This window comes from Lampris incognitus, chromosome 10 (genome assembly GCF_029633865.1).
Source record: "Lampris incognitus isolate fLamInc1 chromosome 10, fLamInc1.hap2, whole genome shotgun sequence".
Taxonomy (NCBI): Eukaryota; Metazoa; Chordata; class Actinopteri; order Lampriformes; family Lampridae; genus Lampris; species Lampris incognitus.
The window spans coordinates 30,643,548-30,667,899 of NC_079220.1; the positions used below are offsets into that span (position 1 = coordinate 30,643,548).

General features: G+C 45.0%; 1 protein-coding gene across 1 annotated transcript in view; it reads left to right on the forward strand.

Moving 5' to 3' along the window:
• The window catches only part of LOC130119338 (C-type mannose receptor 2-like), a 47,410-nt gene extending 24,329 nt beyond the window's left edge, over window positions 1-23,081 (forward strand). Inside the window, 17 exon segments of the mRNA XM_056287800.1 lie at window positions 633-775; window positions 863-959; window positions 1,184-1,313; window positions 1,415-1,447; window positions 1,596-1,762; window positions 2,081-2,249; window positions 2,361-2,503; window positions 3,931-4,045; window positions 4,224-4,390; window positions 4,532-4,640; window positions 4,758-4,996; window positions 7,962-8,124; window positions 8,332-8,481; window positions 12,314-12,427; window positions 18,515-18,694; window positions 20,232-20,255; window positions 20,373-23,081. Coding sequence (XP_056143775.1) covers window positions 633-775; window positions 863-959; window positions 1,184-1,313; window positions 1,415-1,447; window positions 1,596-1,762; window positions 2,081-2,249; window positions 2,361-2,503; window positions 3,931-4,045; window positions 4,224-4,390; window positions 4,532-4,640; window positions 4,758-4,996; window positions 7,962-8,124; window positions 8,332-8,481; window positions 12,314-12,427; window positions 18,515-18,694; window positions 20,232-20,255; window positions 20,373-20,593 — 2,364 coding nt within the window. The 3' untranslated portion in view covers window positions 20,594-23,081.
• Window positions 23,082-24,352: the final 1,271 nt, after the last annotated feature.

Here is a 24,352-nt window from a genome sequence, read left to right on the forward strand (position 1 = left end):
CACAGTTTATGGTTTGTAAAGAAAACATATTTTAATTAAGTCAGAATTAAGTCATGTTGTGTTAATAACAGCTATTCATTAATCAGTATTAATTAAGCATGTTATTGTGTGGAATAGTTAATAAATAAAATTAGTTGCATTAATTGTGTTACAATAAATACTGTGTTATTAGTTTGGGGGCATCCAGGTAGTGTGGCGCTCTATTCTGTTGCCTACCAACATGGGGATCGGAGGTTCAAATCCCCATGTTACCTCCGGCTTGGTCGGGCATCCCTACAGACACATTGGCTGTGTCTGCGGGTGGAGAGCCGGATGTGGGTATGTGTCCTGGTCGCTGCGCTAGTTCTTCCTCTGCTCAGAACTGGGGGGGAATGGCGTGATCCTCCCACGTGCTAAGTCCCCCTGGTGAAACTCCTAATTGTCAGGTGAAAAGAAGCGGCTGGCGATTCCACATGTATAGGAGGAGGCATGTGGTAGTTTGCAGCCCTCCCCAGATCAGCAGAGGGGGTGGAGCAGCGACCGGGACGGCTTGGAAGAGTGGGGTAATTGGCTGGATACAATTGGGGAGAAAAAGCGGGTGGGGGGGTATTGTGTTATTAGACTGTCATTAACCTTTATTACTCTGTGTGTAGGTGTTTTCTTCATCCCAACAGGACCAGAGGCTGAGCTGGGTGCAGGCCCATCTGTACTGCCAAAAACACGGGGCCAACCTACTCAGCATCAGCGACCATGAGGAGGAGCAATTTGTCTTGCAGGTTCTCCACGAAAAGTTTGGGTAGGTGTGCACCCGACAAGATCTATGAAATGAGGATGATGATGATGATGATGATGATAATGATGATGATAACAATGTGGCCTGCAGGGTGTCAGAAGACCATGAACAGCACTGGTTCTGGATTGGGCTGAATCGTAGGAATTCCATGGACAACGGTAGCTGGAAATGGAGTGACGGACTGGCTGTGAGTCATGACATCAATGTCTCCTCATAATTTTACCTGTAAAACAGCTTCAAACGTCACAAACATGCCTTGAATAAATTATAACCCTGTTTTACAGCTACTTTTTATAGTTAGCTTCTTGTGTGCTGATAAAAGTATAAAATCATCAAATACAGTTTACAACAGCAGTAGCGTTGTGTCCATCGAGAAGAGATTTTTCTCTGCTCTCTTTCTCTGTGATTCAGGTGACCTACCAGAACTTCGGGCGGTACTTCTACAACATCTGTCAGTGTGGTGCAGCAGACCTGGGCACTATGACCTGGCTGGCCATGCACTGTGATGCTGATTTAGACTGGATCTGCAAGATCCCCAGGGGTAAACCAGCGCAGGCTAGGACATTGCAGTGTAATGTTTTGAACCTCTTTATTTTCTTTATGCGATGAATACAAATTTCACTTGTGTTTTTGTGTTTTCAGGGACCGTTAGCAAGGACCCAGAGGCCTCTGAAGGTCAGCCAGCCCAGCAAAACATCTTCTTTCAACAGAACCATTCAGTTTATGCAAAAAATTACATTGATTTGTCTTCCAAAACATTTGAAAATCTATCTATTACACAGGTTTTCATTCCCTGTCATACTCTGTTCTACTCATGTGCCAGGCTCCAGTTCTCCAGAGTGGGTGGGCTTCCAGGAGGCTGATTACAAGTTCTTTGACCACCGCAACACCTGGGATCAGGCCCAGAGGATCTGTTCCTGGTTTGAAGCCTCATTAGCCTCTGTTCACTCTGCTGATGAAGCAGCCTTCCTGGCCACCACGTTACGCAAGGTGCTGTGTTCCCTCAACACTAACTAATTTTTCCTTTTTAAAGAATGCCTTTCAGAAATATACATGCTTATACATTTACACCATTGTCATGCCTTTAAAAACCATCCATAGGCTGTCAAGCACTCCATGGCTGACATAATAATGTCAAACGCTCTATATTGTAATAGCTTCCCTGACTATGCTATTCCTTTTAAACAAATAATTCTCATCTCTTTAAAAGTGTTCCTAATGGCATACATGGAGTGGCAAAAACATTTTTCCTTACAGTGACTGCACTATCAGTGTTTGCTCATAGTTCATAATTGGTTCAACCTACAGATGTCCAAGGTTGAGGGTGACAACTGGTGGATTGGCCTTCACACTTATGAGAACGATGGCCGTTTCCGTTGGTCAGACCACTCTGTGCTCAACTATGTGTCCTGGGCCCTGGGGAGGCCGCACCCACTCAGCCGGGATCGCAAATGTGTCCACATATCTGCTAGCAAAGGTATGAGGGGGACTCAATTTTGGAGGCTTTAACCCACTAAGTTGTTGGTCTTTTACTCGATATTCTACTTTGTTAGCAAAATAACATCAGCCTCTTTTTGTTCCTAAATAGTGGAGTGGGCAGATCAAAAGTGTCACTCAGACCTGCCCTACATCTGTAAGCGGGTGAATGTCACTGGGACTATTCCTCCCACACCATCATCACCTCATCCCCCCTCAGGATGTCCTGAAGGTTGGTCCTCTTACCAGCATAAGGTGAGCCCACGAAGACCCCATAGTGGTCACTGATGCATATCCCTGGCAAAATAAGAGGGCATTTGATTTTACTGTAAAAGGAATTCACTAGATTTCCTTTCCCTGTCACTGTAAGGATACTATTTATCATGATCTGTGTGCTTAAAGGGGCTATGTGTAAGAATTTTAGCTTAAAATGTTCAAAAATTAACTAAAATTATCTACAGAATGTGAAGAAATAACATTTTTGGCGTTAGGTCAAAGACATGTATGTATTGTGTTGCACAGATAGACCTACTGAAGTTGGCACACTAACCAGCTAATAACGGCCCGGCCCCTCTCTTAATACCAATTTGTACCTCAAGAGGCGATAGTGAGTCACTGTAGCGTCTAGTCTGCCCTCAGTCCAACATGACAGGATGAGGAAGTAGCACTGCTCATAGGGTACTGGTGCACACCCGCCAAAATGCTCATATCTCACAAACTATACATTGCACAGCTTAGAATTGTACATCGTGAGCGTCACAAGACGTCGACTAACATTTTGATCTATGCGTCCAAATAGAGTGAGAACTGAGTACGTTACAGTGAGTTAAAACGGTGGACATTTGGAAGATGTAGCATCTCAGCTAGAGTGCGCCATTAAGGTATATAGTGTTAGTCTATGGGACGCGCACCTTCCGAACAAACACTCATATCTCAAAAACGATAAACCGGAGGGCCGACATTTTTTATTCGTCAGTGACTTGACAAGTTTTCCTATGTTGTATGATTTTTTGTGTGTGTGTGTGCAAAATTGCGTGAGCAGCGGCGAGTTAGAAATCCTTGCGGCAAAAGCGTAGATCTGCCCTCCGCTCTCCAAATTCCCGTTTCCAACCTATTAAAGGGACTGTGCGTTTCATCCCAACTTTCTGGTAATATGCTGCCCCCTATTTGTTTGGCGTATGAATTCGACAGTTGCTAAATGCTATACATATCCCCTTTAACATTGCTATTTGAAATGAGTATTGTCAGTCGTGGTACAGTTCAACAGTAGCGTTCATATTAGGGTTCATTTTTGAGTCTGCCAGGAGCTGTACAATTATTTTTCTTTAAGGAATTACTAACCTTTTCTTATTTTAATATAAATATTCCCTTATGAGGCAACGTTTTTTTTAAAGTGTTAATTTGTGAGTGTAGTATACCCAGGAAACCCTAATGTAAAATCTCTAGTGTAACACACCTCGTCATCCCTGTCTGTTTCACATTGCCCAGTTTTCTTGACTTTGCAGTGTTGACTTTTTTCCCCCAACATAGCAATTACATTGGTAAATATTACATTATTAAATATTAAATTATGTCTAAAGTTTTTAATTAAGTTTAGACATAACCAAACCTGAGCTGTGGGGTCTTCAATTTGCTTAAATAAATATGTGTGAACATGATATTTACCTTTATCATCTCTGTAGTGCTTTAGAATATTTGGTCAGGAGGAGTCTAACAGGGCTACGTGGTCTGCAGCCAAGCTGAAATGTGAGAGCAAAGGAGGGGTCTTGGCAGTGGTGCCCAATCATTTGGAACAAGGTATGCAACATTTATAGCTATCTCATCAGTATCAACAAACACAAAACCTATTTGTCTTTTCAGCCACACCACACAATACACACACACACACACACACACACACGCCATATTCACAGACACAAATATGCACATAAACACATGGACACAGTAATTACATAATCTGTGTTGTCCCCCACAGCCTTTGTCACCACTCTGCTCTACAATGTCAGTGTTGATATGTGGGTGGGCTTGACGTCAGACTCTAAAGGCCATTTCCAGTGGGCCCAACCCGGCCTACTAAGCTACACTAACTGGGCTCCCGGGGAGCCTCTCGACAACAGTGGACCACACCACAACAAGAACCCGGTACTCTATATAATTCTTCCATATCTGACATCGGTCACTTCTCAACCTGTGTTTCTGTCTTGTATTATGCATTTTTGTGCCTCATTCTTATCATCCTGTGTTGCCTCCTTGTTGTGTGATAAAATCACTATCACCTCTCAGGGAAACTGTGTGGTAATGATTCATGGGAACCCGGTGAAAAGCATTGGCATGTGGGCTTCACGTGCCTGTGAGATGGAGAAGCATGGTTTCATCTGTCAGAAGAAACAAGGTGCAAATTTGCAACAGATTGCCACATCAGTGTCGTCATCAAACACTTTGAGATGGCCAGGACTGAATCCATTTCTTTCTTTCTCTCTCTCTCTCGCTGGATTTGTTGGTTCTTCAGATCCAGGTCTCCCCCCAGCTGCTGCTCTCATTCCCTCCTCCCTCTCAGAACCTTTCGAGTTGGGCAGGGTGACGTACCGGGTCGTGCAGAAGCGCCTGGACTGGACAGGCGCTCTGCACATGTGCGAGTCCCTGAATGGGACCCTTGCCACTGTGAGAGATGCCTACCAGCAGGCTTACCTTACCCTGCTCATCAACAGCTTACGCCTACCTGCCTGGATCGCTCTGTACAACTTTGGGGTGAGCTCATATCTGTCTTGATGCTTTAGAGCAGTGGTCCTCAACCCTCTCGAGTCGCGACCTCCCCACAAGAATCAGGTTGGTGTTCACGACCCCCCCCAATAGCACTGTGACATTTAACTCACAACACCCTGATGCAAAAACATTGGTCGTTCATAAATTGTCTGCCCGAAACTGTTCAGGGATTACTGTAGTATAACACATGAAAACTGCCAAATTCACACAGGAAGACCGATTTTGGCTTTAATTAGTGTTTTTAGAGTTATTGAAATAATGGCACCTCTTCGGCACACACACTTTGACTCTCACAAACACACAATAAAATCTATTCTAAGGCAAATAATATCACTGGTACAGGTGATGTAATGTAAAAACCCTTCCCCAGTCTAAAATATCCATCCATCCATCCATCCATCCATCCATTATCCAAACCGCTTATCCTGCTCTCAGGGTCGCGGGGATGCTGGAGCCTATCCCAGCAGTCATTGGGCGGCAAGTGGGGAGACACCCTGGACAGGCCGCCAGGCCATCACAAGGCTGACAGACACACAGACACACAGACACAGACACACACACACATAGGAACAATGGCTGATTTACCTGACTTACATGTCTTTTACTGTGGGAGGAAACCGGAGCCCCCGGAGGAAAGCCACGCAGACACGGGGAGAACATGCAAACTCCACACAGAGGACGACATGGGACGACCCCCAAGTTTGGACTACTCCGGGGCTCGAACCCAGGCCCTTCTTGCTGTGAGCCGACCGTGCTAACCACTGCGCCACCGTGCCGCCCCTAGTCTAAAATATTTTATTTTATTTTTCCCACAGCGTCGCGGATCTGCTGCTGTGGGCTGTGTCGCAAATTAATAATAATAATGATAAATCAAACTTATATAGCACTTTTCTAACACTCAAAGTCGCTTTATAATACACGGGGTGAAAAAAGACAACAAATAAACATAACACAAACATACAGGGGTGGATGAGAAGGGGGGGGGCTATGAGAGGGAGAAGCGGCAGCCACACACGACGCCAGCAGTGCTCTCCCACTTAAACAGATACAAAAGGGCAAGAAAAACAAAAAACAACAGCACTGTGGACGTTGATTTTCTGTAGGGGTTTACTCCTGCAGCCTATTCCTCACCTGAGGTATCCATTAGGCAGTGGCACTATTTAACCTGTGCTGGCTCACGCCGGCACCCTTTAACTGTGATGATCATGTTCTGTGACCTGCTGCAACTTGTCCGCAGCAGATCGCGTCTCATATAATCGCTTGAAGCTGCTACGCGGACCTCAGAGGCTGCACGCACCCACGCAAGCATTGTGGTGCTTCTCTCTCCACTTCTACTTGGCTGGTCTACTTTTATTTTCACTACATAGAGATGAAAATAAAAAGTATGTTACCGCAAAAGTAAAGACTGAAATATCAAAGGGAAATATTAGCAATAAAAATAGCTAGCTAAAAAGCTATATCAGAATGAGCTCGCAACACACTGCTTTTTCAGTCTGACATCTCAGTATACCAGCGATCATACAAAGGTCAAAAATACTTATTGCCTGATGTAGTACATTCATCGTTTTGTTTTAATAGTGTTTAATAATTCACGAACTTACTAAATTGTGGTCACTCACGTGCAAGCGCGTCCTACTTAGTGTTGTCTTTGATATGTCAACTGAATACACAAGTCTTGTTGTTCTGGACTATCAGCCTGCTGTTGTCCTCACTGTCCTCTGATTGCAGCAACCCGTGCGTCCTGCTCGCGCCTTTGTAACCCTTTAGTTGAAGGGGTGTGCATACCACTGACATGACACCGTCGTAACCATGACACGACACGACACCTGTCATGAACATTAAGGAATCTTTATGAATGTTTATGACTGCTGCCATTAAATGTCATTCAGTAAATTGTCATTTTTAATTTGAAGCTGACATTGTTTGAGGTGTCTGTTTTTGAGCTACAGACACATGAAATATATTAAATACAACGGCTTGGTTCCACGCAGGTTGCTACAACAAAGACATCTTAGACAATGTCACCTTTTCACTGACAATGACATGGGGGCATCCGGGTGGCATAGCAGTCTATTCTGTTGCCTACCAACACGGGGATCGCCAGTTCGAATCCCTGTGTTCCCTCCGGCTTGGTCAGGCGTCCCTACAGACACAATTCGCCGTGTCTGCGGGTGGGAAGCCGGATGTGAGTGTGCGTCCTGGCCGCTGCACTAGCACCTCCTCTGGTCAGTCAGGGCACCTGTTCGGGGGGATTGGGGGAAATAGTGTGATCCTCCCACACGGTACGTCCCCCTGGCGAAACTCCTCACTGTCAAGTGAAAAGAAGCGGCTGGGGACTCCACATGTATCGGAGGAGGCATGTGGTAGTCTGCAGGCCTTCCTGGATCGGCAGAGGGGGTGGAGCAGCGACCGGGATGGCACAGAAGAGGCTAAGTACACTTTGGGGAGAACAAAAAGGGAGAACCCCCCCCCCAAAAAAAGTGACAATGATTTATATTCAATTTCTGTAACATTCAATTACTGCAATGTTTTTTTCATGCTGATCCTGATATGAAGAATGATTATTATTATTATCTACTAAAAGTACAGATATTTTGTACTGTATTGATCTCTCAAAGAAGTGTTGAAGTACCCCGAGGGTCAGCACAGAGCGCACCACCTTTTATACTGTGATGGCACAGCAGTTAAAGAGACAGTACAGCTATATTTTGCATCAGGTGTGCCGTAGGTTGGGACGGTTTCATTCTTGTTTTCTCTACAACCATCTGGTGATCCCCAGAAATTATCTCACGACCACCTTGGGGGGGGGGGGGGCGACCCGACCCGACCGACCGACCGACCCCCAGGTTGAGAACCAATGCTCTGGAGTGAAATTAAATAGGTAGAAAAAAGTACAATCATGATTGGAGAGAATGAATTCTAAACTCCAACGTTGTGTATGATCGTTAAGGGTCGGACCTTTACGTGGCTGGGAGAAGAGGAAGTGGCATATTCCAACTGGAAAGATGGAGAACCCAATCAGATGGCTGGGTGTGGTCACATGACCACCAGTGGACAATGGACCATGACTCCCTGTGATGATAAACTAGATGCTGTTATCTGTCAAATAGGTGGTAAGTGTATGTGTGTGTGTGTGTGTGTGTGTGTGTGTGTGTGTGTGTGTGTGTGTGTGTTGAAATGCACGTTTGTATATCTATACAAGCCATTTTTTTGGTGTGTATGTGTGTTTATAGGGATGTACCATATGTTAAATGTTAAGGTGGATGACCATATCCTAACCATTTCTACATTTTGTGTCCATGCCTGTGTTGCCTTGTCAGATGAACCAGTGGTTCACCGGTGGAGCTACCCGGGGCAGTGCCCGGACTCTCTGGGAGAGTGGACATGGGTGTCTTTCCGGAACCACTGCTACTCTTTCAACTTGGCAAATCTTAAGCTGCAGCAGGATGCTCACGCATCCTGCAGGAAGGGTGAGGAGGACTGTCAGATGGCCGCCAACACATCAGCTCTGTTTATACTCCCGCATGCCCTTAGGGGCAACAATGCTGTTCATCACTTTTATCGAACCTCTTCGCAACACACATTGTGGCTGGCAGTCACTGACAAAATAAATCAATTAGTCTAAATTTAGAGGTGTTTCATTAACCTTACTGTGAAATACACTGCACTATCATTAACACAACCTAAATGATCAATTTTTCGTCCTCTTTGGCTGCCTCTCTCCCTCTTTGTCTCCATTGCTCTCTCTCGCTTGCTCTCTCTCGCTGTGTCTGTCTTTCTGTCTCTGTCTGTCTGTCTGTCTGTCTGTCTCTCTCTCTCTCTGGCGGAAGTGTGAGTGAGCGTACTGAGCAGACGTATGAGAGTGGTTGTGAACATTTTCTATCTTTTTGCTGTCTTTATTTTTCCTTGTAAATATTGTACATAGTGTGTATTGTGGGGTTACTGGTTTGGTGTGAGTCTATAGGGAGGTTTTAAGGGGTTTTGTGTTTGTGTGTCTGTGTGTGTGTTTGCAGTCAGCCAGTGTTTGCTGGTCGGCGTGCTAAACGCCAGTATGGAGTTTACCAAATTCACCAGACGATATGGCTTTAAAGTGTTGCCTGGTTTTCCTTGTTCGGTGGAGGATTGTGCTTTGGCAGTCGGAGAGGTTGTGGGTTACAGCATCATTAAATCTGTGGCTAGAATGAATGGCGCTGTGGTGATTTTTGTCAATACTGTAGACAAAGTAAACAAAGTGGTTGAAGCAGGCGTTGTTATTAATGACAGTTTTGTGTTGGTATCGCCGCTCACCACACCGTCAACAAGAGTCATGATTTCAAACATTCCACCGTTCAGTTCCAATTATTTTTTGACAAGAGAACTGTCGAGATATGGAAAAATAGTTTCATCGATCGGGAAACTGTTGTCTGGCTGCAATTCGCCGCTGGTGCGACATGTAGGTTCACACAGACGACAGGTTCAAATGATCCTGAATAAAAAAGACGACGAACTGGATGTAGCTCTTAGGGTGAGGGTAGATGATTTTGATTATGTGATTTTTGTAAACTCTGCGACCTTGAAGTGGTTTGGCTGTGGAGGAGAGGGTCATTTGGTTCGGGCTTGTCCTGAGAAACACTCCTCTGATGGCAAAACACAGAGTGAAGAAGCGAGAGGAAACAAAGAGTAAAACCAGGCAGAACAGTGAAGAGACAACAGAAAAGGGACCGAGTCCAGACTACACGGACAAAACTGAAACATCCAAATGGAGTGAAAAGTCTAAAAAGAAAAACATGAATGATGAAAAAGAGGCACGAATTGAACAGGCAGTGGCATCAAACACTACAGGTGGAGCTGCAGAAGGCATAGTGTTGAGCAGCGAGGAGGATTTGATGGAAGAAGAAAAAGTCTGTGAGGTTCCTGTACTGAAGAGAAAGCAGGCAGCTAAAACGAGTGGCTCTCAAGCCAAAAAAGGAGCAATAACAGGGGAGAAAGGCAGGCAGCAGGAAGAACAACTGTCTGAGGTTTAGTTGAATATGGAGGAAGAGGAGGAGGAAGGGGACTGTGGTAGAGACAGCCAGGTACCTGTATTAAAGAAAAAGCAGCAAGAGCTACAAATGTCTGAAGATGAGTTTAAGGAGGAGGATGGTGGTGTAGACATTCAGACTCACACTACCTCCCACTTGTCAGCTGCAACAAAGCAAGAGTACTATGATACATGCCAAATTAAGAAATTCTTGCAACAGACAAAAAATTTGAGCATTGTCAAAATTGAGGATTTTTTTCACAGATAAAGAATTGTTTACGTATTCTGTTAAATCCCAGATGAGAAAAAAAAGAAGAAAGGGGCTACACTGATCAAGAGATGTACAGGTTAAGGAAAATGGTTCTGAAAATCGAACAAGAAATACAGCATTAAGAGCCAGAAGCAGTATAAAACAAATCGTTTCCTGTTCTGGTCAATGTTCTTTTATCATGTGTTTCTTCTCACATCAGTCTCGATGGCCAATGTCAAAGTCTGTACACTTAATCTAAATGGAGCAAAATACGTGAGAAAGAGAGCACCTCTTTTTGAACTTGTAAAGCTAAGGCTCACTGACGTCATGTTTGTTCAGGAAACACATAGTGATATCAAGAACGACACTGACAGGAAGAAGGAGTGGGATGGTGAAGTTGTTTTAAGTGGTTTGAGTAAATCTAGTGGAGGAGCGGCACTCCTCTTTTCTAAAAAACCTTTTACCACAATCGTATAGGGTAGAGGAAATAGTGAGTGGTAGATTGATGGTGGTTAGAGCCAAATATGAGTCTTTTACTTTGTTTTTTGTAAATTTATATGCTCCAAATGCAGGGCCTGATAGGGTTAGGTTTTTAAATGACCTCAGTGTGGTTTTAAATCAGTGTGGATCTGAAGAGGCTTTATTTCTGGGGGGGGATTTTAACTGCACAAAAAATGATAATATAGACAGAAATCATATTGAACCCCATGCTGCCTCCATATGTGCAATCAAGCAGTTGATAGTAACTCATAGATTGGTTGATGTGTGGAGAGAGATGCATGAGGAAGTCAGACAGTACACTTGGGTTCATAATAGAGAAACATCTTTTACTATGGCATGATTAGATCATTTTTATTCTTTTAAGCATAATTTTACTATTTTTAAAGAATGTGGGATTATGCCTGTAGGTTTTTCAGGTCACTCAATGTTGACATGCAATGTTTTTATTGCAAAAGTAAAACAAAAGTCTGCTTGCTAGCATTTTAATACTGTTCTGTTACTAGATGCACATTTTAAAGAAACTTTTATATTTTTTTGGAATATTTTCAAAACTAGGAAAAGGGGGTTTACATCATTGAAGCAGTGGTGGGATTATGGGAAGGTACAGATTAAGCAGCTTTGTCAACAGTACACTCTCAATGTCTCTTGTAACATTACCAAATCTATGAGGGATCAATGGAGCTGCAGAATTGTTCAGGGTCCAAAGGAAACCGAGGTTGTGTTGAAGACCTCAAGTCTAAAAAAACCTTGCTGGCTGACTTGCTGGGCATTAAGGCACAGGGAGCGTTGGTCTGGTCTCGCTTTCAGAGTGCCGCTCTGAGGGCTCACCTTCAAAGTTTTTCTTCAGCCTAGAAAAGAAGAATGGACAAAGCAGGTTAATCCATGCTCTGAAATCAACAACAAGACACCTTCTGGCTAAGGCCAGTGAGAGCTAGAAGAGATCTATGGATTTTTACTCTCTTCTGTACAGCAGTGAGTACACTGAGGATGAAGGGGCATTTGATTCCTTCTGCCCAGAATCTCAGAAGAGACTAACAAGAAGTTGAAGGTTCCTCTGACAACAGAGGCGCTGTCTACAGCACTGCAGAGCATGCAGGAGGGAAGACCCCTGAGATTGATGGACTCCTGCCGGAGTTCTACAAGGCTTTTTGGACCGAACTTTGTGAAATCTTCACTGAATCTTTTAATGACTCGTTTTTGCCCCAGAGCTGCAGGAGAGCCATTCTGATGTTGCTGCCGAAAAAATGCGACCTACAAGATATAAAGAACTGGCGTCCGGTCTCTCTTCTGTGTGCAGATGACAAGTCTGCAAGTGACTTGAACCACTTTTTTTTTAAAGACCCTTTTGGATGTTTTAATGTGAAGGAGTTGCTTATGGTGATGTTGTGAAATGGATATGTCATTGTTGAAGTGTTGTTTTATGTAAAATAAAGAGTTGTTTAAAATTCAAAATTCTCTCTCTCCCCCTCTCTATCTGTCTGTCTCTGTCTGTCTGTTTGTCTGTCTGTCTGTCTCTCTCTCTCCCTCCTCTTTTTTGCCCTTTCTCTCTTAGTGGGAGCTGAGCTTCTCTCTGTCTTGGATGAGACGGAGAATGGATTTGTATGGGAGCACATCCAAAGCTATGCGGAGCAGGCACATGGAGCTTGGCTGGGCATAACCTTGAAAGGTATAGCCAAGTTTCCAAAGACAATAATCCTGTCCAACACTAGCAAAGGAGGAAAATAAACAGAGAGGAAACGCATTAGGTCTGCTTATTTCATTATAATCAAATTATCAATATATCACACACTCTTTAATAAAATAGTACATTTCATACATTAAAATGCAATGCAATGGGTTTTACAAATGAAGTTATGAATCCAAAAGATTGAGAAAAAAGAAGATAAAAGAAGAAAAAATATTATAGGTTGCTTTTAATGAGCATAAATGGGTTAATATAAATAAAATTAGTAAGAAAACTAAACAGAAAAATGATAAAATGATTTGTAAAACAGTTAAAGGACATGTGTTAGCCAGTTTACTACAAACTGCATGTACTTTGCATTACTCCTGACCATTTTCCAAAGCACACTGTTGTATTTTAGATTCCCCCCCGCCCGATTTCTCCCCAATTGTATCTGGCCAATTACCCCACTCTTCCGAGCCAGCCCGGTCGCTGCCCCATCCCTTCTGCCAATCCGGGGAGGGCTGCAGACTACCACATGCCTCCTCCAATACATGTGGCATTGCCAGCCTCTTCTTTTCACCTGACAGTGAGGAGTTTCACCAGGGGGATGTAGTGCGTGGATGGATCACGCTGTTCCCCCCAGTACCCCCCCCCCCAAACAGGCGCTTTGACCGACCAGAGGAGGCGCTAGTGCAGTGACCAGGACACATGCCCATATCCAGCTTCCCACCCAATTGTGTCAGTAGAGACGCGCGACTGGATTCGAACTGGCGATCCCCGTGATGGTAGGCAACGGAATAGACCGCTACGCCATCCGGATGCCACTGTAGATTTTTGAGTGTGTTTCTCCTACCTTCCAGGCTACTCCTGCTTTCCATTCAGTACAATTGGTAAATCAGCTTGCAGAGACTTGAGATAGGTAATTCATCACAGTGAACATTTTAGCACCTTTTTTTTCTGTCAAGGTTACAGAATAGTGTTCTAGGACTTTCAAATCTATTATCCTGCAATAATAACATAACGCTGACCAAAACTAAAGGCGCCTAAATGTTCACTGTGATGGAGGAGCCATGTTATGCAAATTTCAAGTTCCTGCAAGTCGATTTTCACATCATGCATCACATCACATCATTAATGGAAATCAGTGGTTTCTGTTTCAGTAGGCTATCTTATAAAGAATGACACACACACGAGTTGCTCAGTGCAGCCAAGTATATTCAAAAGTGATGTAACATGTTCCTGAGCGCGGGTCATGTGTATCTAAGGTAAACTAGTGGATAGCCGATGGCATCGATCTATCTAGACCCGTAACATCCTCCTTTTCCAAGTATAAACACATACACATGAAGTTAGTGCAAAATAAAATTACTTTCATATACGAACGACCAATAACAGTGCAACAGCAGTAAATCTCTTCATATCCCATACCAGTGTAATAACCACAGTAGCGTATGATAACATTTCTCCTCTTTTCCCCCTCTCTCCCACATAGCAACCATCAACATTATTCAGATTACATAGTGAGTTTCAGTGGAGGTTTAGACAGCCGTCCAACCCTTGTGTAAGTGTGTCCATCCGAACGCGGAGCGCCAACAGGAGTAGATGGCGCCTTGGGCATGGACCTGATGGGGCTCGGCTCGAACACAGCCTGAGGGGTCTCAATGACAGTTTCTGTAGCTGGATCCCCGTCCGGTGTGTGTGCCGCAGCGGGTTCAACAGGATCGTGCGCGGCTCGTGCAGCTGGCTCAGCCACTCTGAGATCGATCCTGTTACGACGGTACAGGGAGCCATCAATGTCCACAAGATAAGACCTCGGCGCAACCCTGCGGAGACAAGTTCCGACTCTCCAGCGGCCAGTGTTATCACCTGGCAGGGGCTTCATCCGTACGACTTCCCCAATTTCAAGTGCCGGCAATTCACGGGCAGATCTGTCATAGAAGGATTTGGCGAGTTGCTTCCTGTGGCGCAGCTTTTCAGTGACGCCCACGACAACAGCTGGTTCCAGCAGCTTGCTTGCCGCCGGGATGGACGTCTTCAACCGGCGGGACATGAGGCGTTGTGCTGGGCTGCTGCCCATGTTTTCCGTAGGTGTATTCCTCCAGTGAAGCACGGCTTTCCAGGGGTCTTCACCATCATGCGCGGCCTTACGCAGAAGATTTTTACAATCTTCACGGCCGACTTGGCCTTGCCATTCGCTTTCGGGTGTCTGGGAGAGGAGGTCACGTGCTCAAATTCCCACTCAGAAGCGAACCGTGTGAACTGAGCTGTGAACTGAGGGCCGTTGTCTGTAATAACCTTCTCTGGCTGACCATGTCGGGCGAACTGGGCCTTACATCGCTTGATGACTGTCTCTGCAGACATGTCGGGTAGAAGCTCAATCTCCCAAAAATCGGAATAGTGGTCGACTATTAGGAGATAGTCTTTCTGTCTGAAGCTGAATAGGTCCATGCTCAAGACCTGCCATGGCCTGGTTGGTACTTCGTGAGAGAGCATGGTCTCCTTTTGCTGATTGTGGGCGTACACATTGCAGGTCGAGCAGCTGCTTATAAAGTCCTTTATCTCTGACTGCATGTTGGGCCAGTACAATGTCTCTTGAGCGTGTCGGTAGCATGCATCACCCCCTATGTGACTTGAATGTATGCGCGTCAACATTTCTGGGCGGATTGACTTTGGGATGATGACTTTTTGCCCCCGGAACAGAACTCCGTTCTGCACACTGATTTCATCCCTGAAGGGCCAGTACTCCCTAGCGATGAGGGGTGCTTCCTCCTTTACATCTGGCCAGCCCACGAGAACAGTGTTCTTCAGTGCCTGTAAGCATTCATCTCTGTTGGTGTGTCGTCTGATCTGTTCCAGCCGCTGGTTAGTCACATTCAGGTACTCTGCCTGGTTCACGTGCTGTATGTTTTCCTGCTCTTGTTGCAGAGAGCAGATAGCGTGTCGCTGATATGCAGTCCCTCTGCCGGAGCATCCAGCCATAGCTCTGCTGAGCGTGTCACTTATGAACATCTCTGGGCCTGGTTTGTAGATTACCCTCAGGTCGTAGTTCTGCAGAGTCATGAGCATGCTCTGGAGTCTCTTGGGCGCATTGAGAAGTGGCTTGCTGAAAATAGAGATCAGAGGCTTATGGTCCGTGTCTGCTGTGATTGGGTTGCGGCCATATAGGTAATGGTGAAACCTCTGGCAGGCGAAGACGATACTGAGACACTCCTTCTCAATTTGTGCATAGTTTTTTTCGGTGGGGGTAAGAGCCCTCGAGGCAAATGCGATGGGCTGACCTTCCTGCATGAGACAACAACCGAGACCGCTCTGGCTGGCGTCGCTCTGGATTGCGATTGGCTTAGTTACATCATAGTAGCGCAGGACGGGCATGGCTGTCGCCAGCGCCTTAAGCTCATGAACCGCCGCCTCGTGCTTAGGCAGCCAGTGCCAGGGTGTGTCCTTGTCCAACAGGCGTCGCAACGGCTCGCAGACAGTAGATAGATGAGGCATGAACTTGGCTAAATAGTTAGCGAAGCCAATGAGACGCTGCACGCCCTTGGCATCTGTTGGGTTCGGCATGTCAATAATGGCTCTCACCTTCTCTGGATCGGGCTTCAGTCCAGCAGATGAGAGAATGTGGCCATGAAACTGCACCTCAGCCACCTTGTCTGTGTCCCCGCAGCCGACGACCAGGATATCGTCTGCAATGGGCTCAACGCCCTTCAGACCGGCGAGGAGCTCGTGCTGCTTGCGCTGATATACCTCGGGCGCCACCGATACTCCAAATGGTAGCTTGAGCCACCGCTTCCTCCCCCAGGGGGTCCAGAACGTGGTCATGAGGCTACTCTCATTGTCCAGTTTGCATTGCAGGAATGCATCCCGAGCGTCCACTAACGTGAAGACTCTGGCCTTGGGCAATTTATACAAAATGTCCTCCAAGGTAGGCATGATGTAGTGAGAGCGCTTTAGGGCTTTGTTCAATGGTTTAGGGTCAATGCATATTCTCAGCTTCTCCGGTTTTTTAACAATCACCATGTTGCTGATCCAATCTGTAGGATCTGTGACAGGCGCAAGGTGGCCGTCAGCCTCGTACTTGTCCAGCTGGGCTTTGACTGCTGCTTTCATTGCGATTGGGACATTGCGAGGGGCACTCTGTACTGCAGCAACACTAGGATCAAGGTCAAAATGGACCTCCCCAGGCACGGATTCCACAGGGGAGTTGAACACGTCACTGTATCTGTTGATAAGCTGTTCTTTAGTTAGGGCTCCTGGTTGTGTGTGTTCCATTTTGAGCACATCCTGTGGAATTGTGAAATGCATGAGCCCTAAGCGTTCACAGGTGGAGCCTGACAGAAGAGGATGTTGGCTGGTCCTCACTATTTCGAATGAGAGCTTGTGTGTTTGGCCTCTCACAGTACAGTCAGTCTCAAAGGTGCCCATAGAGCTCAGTGTTTCCCCCGAATACAGCTTCAGTCTGGTGTCACTCGGGCGGAGAGGTGTGTTTGGGGCCAGCCTTTTCTTGTCTTGAAAGCCCATTACATTGCAGGTGGCTCCAGAGTCCAGCTGACATTGTTGTGGCTTGTCGTGGAGTTTCAGAGTCACAAACCACTTCTTTCCTTTGGTGTGCACTGCGCCGATTGACTCAAACATGTACAGATCATCTGCATCATTACTATGCTCTGGGGGTTCTTCTGTGTATTCCACACAGTTTACCTTGCCCTCAGCATGCCCCTTTTTGCTCTTTAAGCACACTTTTGAAAAGTGATTAAGTGTCCCACATGACCTACATTGTTTCCCGAAGGCCGGGCAATGCTCTCTGCCCCTTGAATGCGAGCTGCCACAATATTTGCAATTGCCTGCATCTCCTGCTGTTCTGGGTGGATTGCTCTGTTTCCATTGGTTTTGTCTGGGTTGCCTAGCAACGGCATGCACTGCCTCCGGCTGCGGTGTTGTTGCAAGCTCCATTGCTCTCATACGGATGTCAGTTTGCTCTGCTGCACGACACATGTCAATAGCTGTGACCATGTTCAAATCCTTCTCTCTCAACAGCCTGCGCCTAATGGCCTCGCTTGCAACTCCCAGGACTATCTTATCACGGATCATTTCATCTTTCAACTGTCCATACTCACAGGTTGCTGCCCTCTCTCTCAGTCTCGTCACAAAGGTATCAAACGATTCTCCTTCCTCCTGCTTGCAACTCCCGAAAATGTACCTCTCGTATATTGTGTTTTTTTGCTGGCTTGAAGTATTTCCCCAACTCTCTCAGTATGGCGTCAGGATCCCCTTGATCATCTTCTGAGAGGTTCAGATTGTGGCGGTAAATATGCCTGCATTCACTTCCCATCAAACTCCTTAGAATAGCCGCTTGTATTTTCTTGTCCTTGCCAAGTATGCCCGTGACGAGGACGTAGTCTTCATATTCGGCCCGAAAAATGTCCCAATTGACACTCCAATCGCCTGTGAAGCTCATCGGGGACGGTGGTGGAATATTCACGTTAGCTGCCATTGTATGTGATGCTATCGGCGCCGGTAATGCTAGCGTTAGCTCCTCTGTGACAACGTCTTCAGCAGAAGTACTTTGCTCTGAATCGGAATCCTCCGACATGTGACCTACTCAGGCCTACAAACTTAAACATGCGAGCTAGTAAAATAAGAAATAAGTTCTCCGACTTCTGGCACCATGTTTCAGTAGGCTATCTTATAAAGAATGACACACACACGAGTTGCTCAGTGCAGCCAAGTATATTCAAAAGTGATGTAACATGTTCCTGAGCGCGGGTCATGTGTATCTAAGGTAAACTAGTGGATAGCCGATGGCATCGATCTATCTAGACCCGTAACAGTTTCCTGGATGGTAGGAAAAACACATACAAAACATCTCAAGTACAATGGCTTGCTTTTGAAAATGGTCAGAAGTAATGTTAAAGTATGCGACATCTGTTTCAATAGATGAAAACATGCAAAACAACGGTTTGGGCCTTTTAAAAAACGCTGAACACTTCACAGCTGTGAGTGAAAGAAAAAAAATGCAGATAGATCAAACCCTGTTGTCAAAATGAGACTAAAGCACCACTGAATCCATGTGCACTGGTTCTTGTCTTGCAGGAAGTAGCCTGGTGTGGAGTGAAGACACAGAAATGCTGTATACTAACTGGGAGGTACAGGACACGGTCCTCAGCATGCTTTCTGCCAACACCTGCTTCTGGATTGAAAGCAACACTGGCCTCTGGAAACCAGGCTCCTGCAGAAACCGCACGCACGGAGTCATCTGCAAACGGCCACGCAGTAAGTACACTTACACATCACAAATCCTGCTGACAGGCTGCCACACACACAACTGGCCATTTGCAAAATGTCTCCAAGTCCTGCCTCCGTCTTCTCTGTTCTGAGTGCAGAAGAACGTCTTTACTCCAACTTTACTGTTGCTGTCGCTGATGGGACTTTCACCATGAGTTTCTAATGTGGTCTAGTTAGACAATACTTTTATTAACTATGTATTTTTCTATGGCAAGTAAACACAAAATCTAAAATGCATTTTATTTTAACTTAAATATTTCAGTTGGAAGACTAATTAAATGGCAAACCAAGGTTCTCATTTCATGGTAATAACTTTGTATGGACATGTGAAAAACAAATATACCACTTAATGGCCAACATGGTCCAACTGAACATCACATGAAATACAGGAAGATTTTATATGTGCAGTTTGAACATGTTTGGACGACTGTTTTGGTCAGGGGAGGGACGATCATCAGACATCATTGTCAGTCAGATTCTTCTTCTTCTCCATCAGAAGCTCCTCATGGAGGCTCCGTGGCGGGCAATCTTTCCTCCCACTTGAATTCGTAGTCTAATTTTCAATCCTCTCCAAATATTTTAGTGCGTTAGATAGGACAGAGCAAATAAACAATAACAGCTGCTAAAGTAACAGCTGACCAACGTGTGAAATAGTTTGGGGAAAAACAACAAACGTGGCCAGATGAAGCAGCATGTCTAATAGTGAATATGGTGCACATGGCCACCGTGGCTGTATGAGGCAGACGTGACAACCTTTTATGCTTTGTGACATTCATCTCATAACACCGTCAGACTACAATATGAACATATTTAGTAAAAAGTGGTCAGAATGACCGTCTCTGTACTAGTGTTCATCCAAAGAAGGAATTTATGAAGGTCGGATTTGGGCTTAGGGAAAGGGATTAGAAGACATAGCCTTCCTGTTGCTCAGGAAAAGGTGGCTCTTTTACAGTATCCCACATATGTATGAATGACTATGTGTGGGCCCTGTGCCAAACAGGCCTTCTGTCTGCCTCACAAAAACACTGCAAATCCCTCACAGAGGGGCCGCGATCAATCCAGCACCACTAAGGCTCTGTGCCGCCCCACTCATTGATAATGTACATAAACAATTGCAAAATAATGACTTACACAACTATCCACCAATTGCCTTTACTTCATCCAACTTGTGACAATAAGCAACTTTGTTAAAATATATGATAATGTTAGATTACCAGCAACATTGATGAACTATATGATAATGTTCGATTATGAGCAACTTTGATGAAATATATGATAATGTTAGATTACGAGCACATCTTATGAAATATATGATAATGTTAGATTATGAGCAACTTTGATGACAACTTTGATGAAATATATGATAATGTTAGATTACGAGCACATTTTATGAAATATATGATGATGTTAGATTATGAGCAACTTTAATGAAATATATAATGTTAGATTAGTTAAAAATACAGTAAAAAAGAAAGGTAAATTGTGAAAACGTCTGTTTTAAATAGCTATGTTCTTCCTATTTCAGGTGCTGAAACCTCAGTCGTAACGAGTAAGTATGGCTTTTAACTCCTATGCTTTTTGATATTGTTTGTCAGAAACATGTTTTAACGCTGATACATGAAAGCAGATGAAGTGATGGCAGCAACCTCCCTCTATTCCCGCTCAGTGGATGGAGACCACCTCCCGACTCTGATCATCGCCATGGTGACAGGCCTGGTTCTGGTTGTGCTGATCGTCGGGATGATATACTTGTACCGCCGGCGAGGTGTCGGGTCTCGCGGGTCCTATGAAGGGGCCCGCTACAGCCGCACCAACTCCACCCTGGGGGAGCAGGCCGAGAAGAACATCCTGGTGTCGGACATGGAGCTGAATGAGCAGCCTGAGTAGCGCAGACACGCCGTACTTGACCTGGGGAGAGGCCGTTTTAATGTGCTGACTGATGATTCTGATACAGATTGTGGCATTTCCTTTTCTTTTTGTTGTCCCCCTTTTCTAGATATTGGAAGAAAAAAAAACAAACAAAAACAAAACAAAGATTTTAAGGATGGTGAAATGCTGTGTAGAGCACAGCATATGTCTATTTTTACCCAGCGTGAGGCGCCACCTCGGCCGTCCCTCCTACCTGAACACAGCAGTGCCAAAACATTCTCATCCATAAAGTCCAACCATTTAGATAATCTGTCTCGCAACAGCCTTTGTGTTGAGCTAGTCATGAATCCCATGGCAGTTTCTTTGCATGATGAAATGGTTGATAGGTTGATGTAAAACCAGTGTTCCAAAAAGGATAGCTCCATCCTGTCTACTATGATGCCAAAGCCCATTTGTCTGTTTGAGTCCTGTCTTTTTCCTTTTGTCGATTGCCATTTTTACAGAGTAGGAACTGATCACAAAGACGGTCAAAGCAAACCTTATTTTCCCAACAAAATGCATTTAACTGTGTTATCCAGACATCCGTACAATGTCCTCCTGGAGTAAAGTCCCGTCTCTGCTACGACAGTATTTACCTGATCTTCAGGTGTGTTCGTTCATTATGTGGATGTGATTTTTTTTTCATTGATTATTGTTTTTTGTTGGGTTTTTTTTGTTGTTGTTTTTTTTGGGGGGGTTGTTTGTCACTATCTGTGCAGCTGTAGAGAACTGTTCATGATGATGAAGATGATGAAGATGAAGACGATGATGTTGCATGTGCAACTCGTGTGAGCCTGCCCCTCCCCTCCCCGCTGTGACACGTCAGCAGCAGCTGTCTGGGCTGCAGAGAGGGAAGTCCAAATGTGAATGTGGGAAAGGCGACAGGGATCGGTGGTGACCTCAACACACCCGTGGACTACAACGGTAAAGTTCTGACAGAACACCAGAATTGTGCACATAATTAAGACTTGGATTTGAAAGCTATTTTTTAAAAGATATCAACCAATGTCTCTTTGGTACGGCATGCCAGAACGTTGTCATCAGATGAACAGACTTTCGCCTTCCATGGCCCTGTGTATGTTTTGGCACTTTTTACTATTATCTTGAATTGATTCAGCCTTGTTTGGGGAAATTTATTTGATTTAGGCGTTTTAATAAGGTACAATTGTTGCTTTCTGCTTACATGTTTGTTTTTTTTATCCTGTTTGTTTTGGCTTTTCCTGCCATCATCTGGCAGCTGATTGCAATTTTTTTTAGTCATTTGCTGTTTGTATGCATAATGAAAAGGGTACAGTTTTTTTGCACTTTCTACCATAACCTTAATCTGATTTATCCTTCCTGCGGACAGTATTTCACTTGCCTTTATGCATTATTAATGGGGTACATATTTTTATACCTGTAAAGATGTCACTGTGTTGGGCCTGCTGTGTGACTGGTTCAAATAGTTTTTGAAATCGCCTTTGTTATCCTTCATATTTGCAAACAGCGAGGAACATCTGTCACGAGAATGCAGCAGTCGTATTTGTGAGAGCAGAAGAACGTTCAGAAAGTCAAGTTCACTCCTGTCTGACCAGAGCCCTGCACATCCGTTTAGCGGCACTCCACAATATCACATTGGTTTGGGTAATCGGCAGCATAGTGACTGTGATTTCGAGGGAGCAAAGTATATTTTCTTCCTTCTGCAACATTCCTTCTCCCACAGGTCCTACTTGTGAGTGTGATTTCCATACTTCAGCTCGTAGGAGTGCTTTGGAGCCGTTTCAGTCTGAGGTTCTTGGTGTTTTGCTGAGCTGCTATGAAAAAAAAGCAGCCTTTTTTTTTGCCCTGTGAGTTGGACTAAGATAGAGGGGGGAGAACGGATAGGAGAGGAGAGAGAGTAGGTGTGTGTGTGTGTGTATGTGTGTGTGTGTGTGTGTGTGTGTGTGTGTGTGTGTGTGTGTGTGTGTGTGTGTGTGTGTGTGTGTGTGTGTGTGTGTGTGTGTGTGTGTGTGTGTACAGCTGTGGAATGTTGAGTCGGCAAGAAGAGCTCAGTGGCACGTCTGGAACCAATCAGAGAGGAGGAGGGCTCAGGGCCATGAAGGGTTAGGAAGAAGTTAAAGAAAAGAAGGAAAAAAAATAGAAGGAGAAAAGGGAAAAAAACGAGAGTGAGGTGGAGTCAGAAGAAGGGGGTAGAGATGAAGAGGAGAGGAGGGAGGTGAACATGATGACATGTCCTGGACTCACCCTGTCCTCTGCTGGTGGCTTGCTATGCACGCCCCTCCTACACAGTAAACACGAGCTGGATGCATACCGAGGGTGCAGGACGTAGAGGATGGGACTGAGGAGGACACATTCCCCCCACAGCAGTATATTTGTGATATGAGAGGGTTTTTGTCCCAGTTAACATTGACTGAAATAATTCCTTAGATTTTTTTTCAAGGTACTTTTTGTTGTTTTTATATGAAATAAATGGTCTATGTTCACAAGGCCTTTGCCTCCGGGTGTATTTATGGAGTGTTCACTTGGTTAACACTTGTTTTAACTATTGGTCATACTCTTCTGTGAAAATGGTAAGTGAGGGAAAACGAGAGCGACAATAAATTACACATTTATTGCCTTTTTCTTTTCCGCTGCGCTAAGTTGTAATATCACATTTCCTCCAATAGAGGACAGAACGCAGCCAGGTTTCATCCGCTCTGAGTCATCTGCCAGTATGTCCTCTGGACACGCTTTGTGAAAGCTGTTTATAAGATTTTTGCGTGTATTAAAATCAAAGATCAAGCGGTTTTTTTTGCATGATATTAAAATTCTTACATAGAAACACCGGACACCAAGATACGCCGCACATTGTAGCCAAATCATCATGTGAGTCATCCAGCCTCTTCACCCGTCGCTGTGGTCCAGAGGTTTCCTCAGAGGACTGACATCACACCGACACCTTCTCACGCCGACTCTCACCCGCTTGGAATTCACTTCACCGTCATCACCTTACACCCCGCGGTGACGACGGTGAAGTGTCATGTGACGTTTTTGGGGCGCAGTTTGGCGACATGCCGTGCAGACAAGTCTACATGCGACACAACACCTGGAATGAGAACATTCACAGACACGACACGACACCTGGCCTCGTTGCGGGGCTGAGCAGCCCGCGCACTCATTACCGGAGTCCTCGATCTGTGAGGAAAGCGTCCCGGTCACCTTGTTTTATATTCAATTCAAACTGGATCACTGTAATCCACGAGAATGACAGTGTGTGTGTGTGTGTGTGTGTGTGTGTGTGTGTGTGTGTGTGTGTGTGTGTGTGTGTGTGCGCGCGCGCGCGCGCGAGGAAGAGCAATGTTGAGCAGGTGAGCTGCTCTTTGTGCAAACCTCCGTGCACGTCAGTCCTTTTGTTAACGTTGCCATTTTCTAACTGAGGGTGACCGCCTCAACATTTTCTTCATGCGCAGCTCTCAACTTTAGACTGACTTCTATTTGTTAGACTCTTTTATTAGCAATTTTAGATGTCTGACATGGATTGTGTATTTTCTTGCATTGATTTGTGTGTGTGTGTGTGTGTGTGTGTGTGTGTGTGTGTGTGTGTGTGTGTGTGTGTGTGTGTGTGTGTGTGTGTGTGTGTGTGTGTGTGTGTGTTTTGTTTTTCATTCACTTGACTTTGCAATAACAAGCCTTGCACATTAGTGTGAAGAGGGGAGGCTGGAGTGGTGAAGAGGACGTGGTTACTCTGTGGCTATATATACTGTTGTAATGTTCCACAGA